The sequence below is a fragment of the Triticum urartu genome, chromosome 2A (genome assembly GCF_056163025.1).
Source record: "Triticum urartu cultivar PI428250 chromosome 2A, HENAU_Tu73, whole genome shotgun sequence".
NCBI lineage: Eukaryota > Viridiplantae > Streptophyta > Magnoliopsida > Poales > Poaceae > Triticum > Triticum urartu.
Window position 1 is genome coordinate 543284040 of NC_141874.1, and position 7471 is coordinate 543291510.

General features: G+C 39.3%; 1 protein-coding gene across 14 annotated transcripts; it reads right to left on the reverse strand.

Moving 5' to 3' along the window:
- Positions 1–2397: 2397 nt before the first annotated feature.
- On the reverse strand, positions 2398–6806 carry LOC125531674 (uncharacterized). Of its 14 annotated transcripts, none has more exons than XM_087544314.1 (8): positions 6388–6806; positions 6017–6112; positions 5394–5920; positions 5156–5244; positions 4608–4926; positions 4316–4537; positions 3193–3292; positions 2398–2899 (listed from the first exon to the last, which is right to left on the reverse strand). In XM_087544314.1, exons 5-8 carry the CDS (start codon positions 4924–4926, stop codon positions 2869–2871), a joined length of 672 nt encoding a protein of 223 aa, XP_087400440.1. In that variant the 5' UTR covers positions 5156–5244; positions 5394–5920; positions 6017–6112; positions 6388–6806; the 3' UTR covers positions 2398–2868. The 14 variants fall into 14 exon arrangements, with proteins under 14 accessions (XP_087400440.1, XP_087400438.1, XP_087400448.1 ...); XM_087544312.1 differs by having other exon boundaries at positions 6017–6115; XM_087544322.1 differs by lacking the exon at positions 6017–6112 and having other exon boundaries at positions 5455–5514.
- Positions 6807–7471: the final 665 nt, after the last annotated feature.

The window sequence follows — 7471 nt, forward strand, 5'->3', positions numbered from 1 at the left end:
CACTGTTTCCCAGGATTTTTCTTCTTTTCTTGTTTTTCACTAGTTTTTCTTTGTTTCTTTTCTCTGTTTTCTAGTTTCTTTGTTTTCATTCGTTTCTTTTTCATTTTTACTACTTTTTTCTTCTCTTTAACTTTCTTTGTTTTTTTTCTTGTTTTTCAACTGGTTTTTTGTTTTCTCTCGGGTTTTCATTGTTTTTCTGTACACATTTTTGGTATACATCTAATACATTTTTCTTTTACATGTTTAATAATTTTCATATATAAGATTAACATTTATTGAATACATGGTCAACATTTTTTATATATACATTCAACATTTTTCAAATGCCAAATTAACATTTTTCGAATACCAGATTAACATTTTTGAATACATGCTCAACATTTTTTCTATGCACATTTTACATTTTTTTTAAATATTTGATTAACATGTTTCAAATACATGTTTAACATTTTTTCTATACACATTTAACATTTTTTTCCAATGCTTGATTAACATTTTTCAAATACTAGATTACCATCTTTCAAATAAATGGTCAATATTTTTTCTATACAGATTTAACATTTTTTTTCAAATTCTTGATTAACATTTTTTTCCAAAACTAGTTAAGCATATTTTTAATAGATGGCCAATATTTTTTTCTATACACATTTAATATTTTTCAAATGCTTGATTAGCAATTTTCAAATACAAGTTATCATATTTTGAATACATGGTCAACATTTATCTATACATATTTAACATTTTTTAAGTGCTTGATTAACTCTTTCAAATACTTGTTTAATATTTATTCATATGCTTGGATTAACAGTTCTGAATACATGATAAACTTTATTCACACATATTATATATTTTTTGTATGCATTTTCAAATACATTTTAACATTTTCAAATGCTTGTTTAAAATGTTTTTGAATATTTTTATTTAGAATATTTCGAAGTATAAAAATAAAAGAAAAATAAGAAAACATGCAAAAAGCAAGGAGGTGGCCTCCTGTTCTCAAGAGAAGCTAACGACAGGGCACCTTTCGTTTGGACTGCGAGTGGGCGCATCCGTAAGAGCATAGTTTTTCTCATTCGTTATTTTTTTCTTGGATTTTCCTAGGGTTTTTAAAAAACACGTTTTTTCATGCATGAAGGATATTGTGTGAAAAACATAGTTGTGCTTTTCGTAAAGTGAAAACACAGTTGTGGTAATCTGTTTCCGTGTGAAGCGCAATTGTGATTATAGTTTTTTATTTTGTCTTTTTTTGGGTTGGGTTTTTTTCGAGAGAAAAAAGTTCATTCAAACTTATTAACATGAGATGGAGTTTCAAAGATCTTGACGTAGGAAACGCAATAGTAAAAATGGTTTATGATTCCGACACATGGTTTAAAAGATAAAACGTTCAGAAAAACGAATATATGAATAAACACTCAGGTTTTGACATGTGTCGCACATGCAATGCGTCATTTTTCACCACTAGAAATGGTGGGAGTGACATTTGCCAATGGTACCCCTAAATCCTTATTTAGTAATTTCACCTATTCTCTCTCTCCACGCCTTCTGTGGTGAACTGTCGCTGTAACGCCTGAAGGGTGATTGTAAGTTCCAGCCCATTTAGTTTCCAGGACTAGCTACCTGAAAATCGGCGGTTGCTGTGTGTTCGCCTCCACATGGAAAACTGACTCATCGCTCCCCTACAAAAATGAATTACCTTTTTTCTTACTAGTAAGCTTGCACGTGTAAATGCACGTCTCAACTAATATACAAGTATGTATGAGCATAACATGCATATAAAGATAGTTTGGTTGCATCAGAAAATATTGCAAATTAAGAAAAGACAAACAAGACTGCCTTTGCATATATAGCCTTTTTATATTTAGAGATAAAAGACAAACACGTCAATTTTTGTGTCCATTCCCTAGTCCAGACACGTACAACGTCCAGAAAGGCACATGCATTAAGTACCATGCAAACCCATATAGGTAGGGTTTGACGATAATGGGTCGGTGGATACCGACCGAGAGTTTTATGACGACGAAAAATATATATTTTACATGCCTTTGCATATATTTGTTACCAACCCAAAGAGCATAATAAAACTGAAAAGATAATGAGTCCATATGTGCTGTCACGGAGCTTAATTTTTTTAGTCTCCAAAACATATTGCATCGCAAAATTCATGTTTATAAATAAATAGCCGCAACATATGGCAAATACAGTAAACAATCCATGGAGATGAAAAATAAATTTTGATTAAAAAAACTACAGTATGACTACCGATGCGTGGATATCAAGTTGTAAATCTGAACCTTGAATTGCCGCACTTCAGAACCAGAAGTAATATATAATTGCTGTAGTTAAAAGCTATAACAAAGGACATCATGCACAATTTCTAAAGCGATATCCCCAACAACAGATAGGAAAGTTATTTGCTAGTATATTGTAAATCTGAACTGAAGGGGAAAAGACTTATATATCTCATTACCAGCAATTACAAGAGACATACATAAGATTCTCCATTTCAATAACAAATGAAGTCATTACAGTTAAGGAAAATCCATAAATATCTGGTTGTGTCATTTGCTGAATAGTAGTGGTAACTTGTGCTTCTCTTAGGCATGCTGCTCTACCACCTGTTGTCCAGGCCTCGCTTCTCCTAGATCATGATCCCCTTGTACATTGGTGTAGGTCCTTTTGTGCCTGCTCCTGTCCACCCTTCCTATGTTTGATGTACCTCCATATGGCCCACTCTGGCCCAGCTTGTAATGTCCAGAATATTGATCCATTTAATCGTTCAGGTGGGCGATCGCCCCTGAGTATGTTTTAGCACGAATAGGATGAAGACAATATAGAAGACTCGCGGGTATTAGATCAAAGGTGACCACCTCAGCTTGTGTGATACATGGATAACAATAACCTGAAAATAAAAGCATATGCATATGAATATGGACAGCAATAACCTCTGATAGGAGGTAGGACAACACTTAACCATGCATTGCAGCGAAACCTCTATGAGGCCATTGTCCACTCATTACTGTAAACGATAGCTTGATTGTACAGAATTAGCTCACGAAAAGCAAGATGGCAGCAATGGAAATAAAGTTGTATCACTTCACATACACCAAAAGAAACAGAAATAAGTAAGGAGAACAAGTTCAGTTGGCTGAACAGATCAAGCAGAGATGGGGCCTAGTATTTTAGCTCACCTACTTCTGGCCAGTACCCCCACAGATGCAGCAAAGAGCCCTGACGCTCCTCCTGTTCTCCAAGCAGTAAGCCCGAGACTGACAGCAGCGACACACAGAAGGACCTGTGTATGGCAAAGAAAGTGAGTAAAGCAGCCTGGACATTGGCCTGCGCCAACCCAACCAAAGAAATGTGGCCAGCGAATCAAGGCAGAACGAACAGTGAGCTTCTTTTACTGATAAGTTAGATTGAACACCCTTAAGAAACAATCTTAAAAATCATATCGAAGCAATAAAGGGAAGTGGTTCAGTACTGGCTTCTATCCAATGAAACTGTAAACAGGGGAATACATTGGCTTTATGTGAAAACTAAAATGAAGGCACAACATGCAAGGTTTTGATACTCAACAAACTATAGTAACGATCTGCTGATTAGGACAGGTATCGATATAAAATGCTTATCTATTCCATGAAACCCTAAAGGTACTGCCGCCACCAGTGGCAGGATAATGTTGGTTGAGTAGAGTGTGATTCTAATGATGGCCAAAAAAACAGGGAAGAATAGAAGAGAAGGCAATTGACGAAAAGTTTGTAACCTGACTGACAAAATAAGACACATGGATGCTTATGAGATAATGGGCTACATGAACTTTGCTTGAGAAATTTGTATAGCTGAAGGGATTTGTTATCCAAATATAACATAAATGAAGTTGTCATGCACTTTAAATTACGACCAAATAAAAGTAAAGCGTAGATGAAGCTGAAATGAAGACGTCAGCAACTCATAATAAATTATCTTCCATTGGACCATATTCTTGATTAAAAATACAGAAGTCCAACCACATACAGTTTTTATTTAGCTACCAGTTTCAAGAATGTGCTCCTAATTTGCTGTATATCCCAGCTTCTTGTCTTGTTTATGTATTGTCAATGCAAAAATCTACGAGCAATCAAAGAAGTTTAACAAAAAAGAATGAAGCAATCCACTAACTTTTATGGACAGGGAACAACAAAATGAAGACAGGATAAGCACTTGGTGTTGTTATCATATACCAAACCTGTGTTATCATATATCAATCCGAGACGAAAATCACAATGATGTAGTATTGCCCATTTAAATAATTAAGGTAACATGTTGGTGGTCTAACCAGATGAAGTTTGCGAGGCAGATGATGTAGGCAATTGGACATTCACCCCGGCAGTTGCTGCTTTCCTTGCGAGTCGGGCCATCTTCTGTTTGTGTATGTACTCAGCTCGCCGCTCGTCGGATAGTCCAGCATACCAACTTTGTGGACTTCTTTTTTTGCCTGCAATATTGTTTTGGTGAAGATGAGCAGTACCCGCGGAGCTTGCCGCCGTACATACTGCAACTGTCATGTAGGAGGAGATTCAGATATGTACATGCATCAATGCATTAGGACACAAAATGGGAGCACATACCATCTATATGTGTGTTGGTGATGTTGCTCAAAGGGACAAATTGCTCAGACCCCACAGAAGAAGCATGTTCTTGTGATACCCGGGCATGGTTTACACTTTGTACGGCTGCAGTCTTCTTCTCACGCCGGGCGACACGACGCTTCTCGAGGAGCTCTGCTTTCTTTTCATCAGACAATCTGGTGTACCATGATTGGTTACCTTTCTGTCGAGCAGCAGAACTACTCTCTGCATTTGCATTTAGAGGTGAGTTTGTTACATCCAGTGACGGGGCACGTTCGCTTGAGGCAAACCGACGTGCATTTGGATTTTTCTTCCCCATCTGAAAACACAAATGTTTGAGAAATGACAAAGAATCAAGGGATTTCTGAAGAACTTTATTGTTTGTAAACAAATTGCAAGGTCAGATGGAAAGCCAAATATCAAATCACCATTGAAAATAGTACATATAGGTTACCACTCTAGGAAAAATAACAGCGTACATGATCTATGAACAGATTCAGAGAATTAAAACATGACAAAAAATCGTAGATATTGGCTGTGGGGTGTACCTTCAAGTGATCAGAGAAGGTTTACGCAACAATACACATGGTGTGGAGCACCTATATCTCGTATACTAACTTCACACCTCACTACTTCTCTGAAATACAACCAAAGAAAATTTTAAGTCGAAGTATCTTATCAAATCTGAAATTTTCAGCATGAAAATACTACTAAGATCGCTATTAAAAAAATTAAGACGAAGTGTATTGACAAAACTGCAATTTACAGCATGAAAAGACTACTAACATCACTCCCGCTGCACCTATCTGCAAATCCGACAGGAACAAAAATCAGAATGGCACACTACCAATACAGATGATGTGGATATTCTTCATCTCGTATACTAACTTCACACCTCAATATTTCTCTGGAATACAACCATAGAAAATATTAAGTCAAAGTATCTTATCAAATCTGAAATCTTCAGCATGAAAATACTACTAAGATCACTATTAAAAAAATTAAGCCGAAGTTTCTTGCCAAACCTGCAATTTACAGCACGAAAAGACTACTAAATCAGAGTTGGAAAGACAAATATGAAATCACCGTTGAAAAGGTTAGTTTGGGTTCCTTCCGATGTTGATCCGCCACTCGATTTCCACTTTTGAAATTTCAGGGCAAGGTGTTTCGTGAGTGCATGAGGAATACAAGGGGATATTGAGTCAGAGAACACAAATCCACAACCCCACAGCCAATATCTCAGTTTTCTTCCTCCATCCCCTTCGCTTCTTCAGCGACAGAAGCGAAGAGTACATCAAACTAAAGAAGACCACCTAGAGGAGCAGCGTGACAAATTTTAAACGACTATAAAACAAAAGAAGACAGAGTCTGAAACATTTTTGCTATGTGCATGAGGCAGTCATAATTACACATGTCTTCTAGGTGTCAGGGATCAGTTTGCTCTGACAGGAAGCTGCATATGGACGATGTTGGGACCGGCAAAGGTTGATGTGTTTGTCTGCATACTTCTTTGTAACAAAGAGGTGTCAGTTTGCTTGATCACTTCTATGCTAATATGATGACTAAAGTACAGATTTTGTGGGATCATATGTGCAATGTGTTCATCAGGTAGAGCTTACACCTAAGGGCAGGATCATATGTTGTTTATATATTATCTATAAATATCTGTCAGCCATATTCTGTTTGTAGCTGTACAGAAGTTGCATACAAAACTATTTGTATATGAGAAAAGAAAAACAGTGCTTTAAAAATTAACTTATGTGTACAGCTTATGGGTCACCTGATCCTCCTCCGCAGGGTAGGGGCAGCGGATGGGGGGCGACGGCCGCGGGCGGTGGGGGTGTCCGGCAGAGGGCGGTACGACCACGGGGGGATCTACGGCAGCGAGGCGGGCGGTCTCCGGCAGTGAGGCGGGCGGCGGCAGCTGGCGGATCGGGGGCAGGGCGGCGGCGGCCGGCGGATCGGGGGCAGGAGCTTGCGCGGCCGGGCGAGCGGGCGGCAGACTCCGGCGGGTCGGGGGAAGGAGCGTGCGGCGGCGGACGGGCGGGAGGAGCAGCCAGCGGGCGGGCGGGGGCGGCAGCGGACGGGCCAGCGCGCGGGAGGGGAAGCCAGCGGGCGGGCGGCGGCGGAGGACGGGTGAGCGGTTGCGGGCGGGAGGGAGGTGCGGGACTCGGGTGTCGGGGGAGATGGCGAGCGGTTACGACGGGAGGGGCGGCACCCGGGTTTTGGGCTGAGATGACGTGTGCGCTCGCGTGGGGGCGTACAGTGTTTTTGTCTAATCGTGTTTTAGTAGCTAATCTGAACCGTGTAGACATGATTAGATGGCGGCGAGGTTGTAGGGAAAGAGGTGGGGCGAGGCGCGGGGTGTGGCTGGCGGTGAGGCATGGGCAGCGGTTTTGGTTTTGTTCCTGCGTGATGAAAGAGGAGAGGATTAAGGTAATGGCATGGTGGGTAATTAATTAAACATAATGGCATGGTGGGTAATTAAAGCATAAAACGTGTTTGGTGTTTTGAAGCGATGTAGACCATCAGATTGCAGGTTTGGATGGATAGGATGATTTGGTTCTTCGCCCTCTCTTTCTTTTATAAGGGTAGTAGATAAATTAATAAAATTCACGAAATTAAAAATACCCACGAATTAAAAGACATTTTTTTGAAAATATCATGGTTCGAAAACCGATAATAGATTTTAAAAATACTAATCAATCTTAAAAAATGTTTACAAGATATTCATGGATTTAAAAATATTAAAATTTACTTTTTTGAGAAAATATTTAAGATTACTTGGGCTACACTACGAACACACACGAGCACATTTACTTGGGTTGTTGGGCCGTCGTTGTCTGTCACGCGCCCACGTGGAA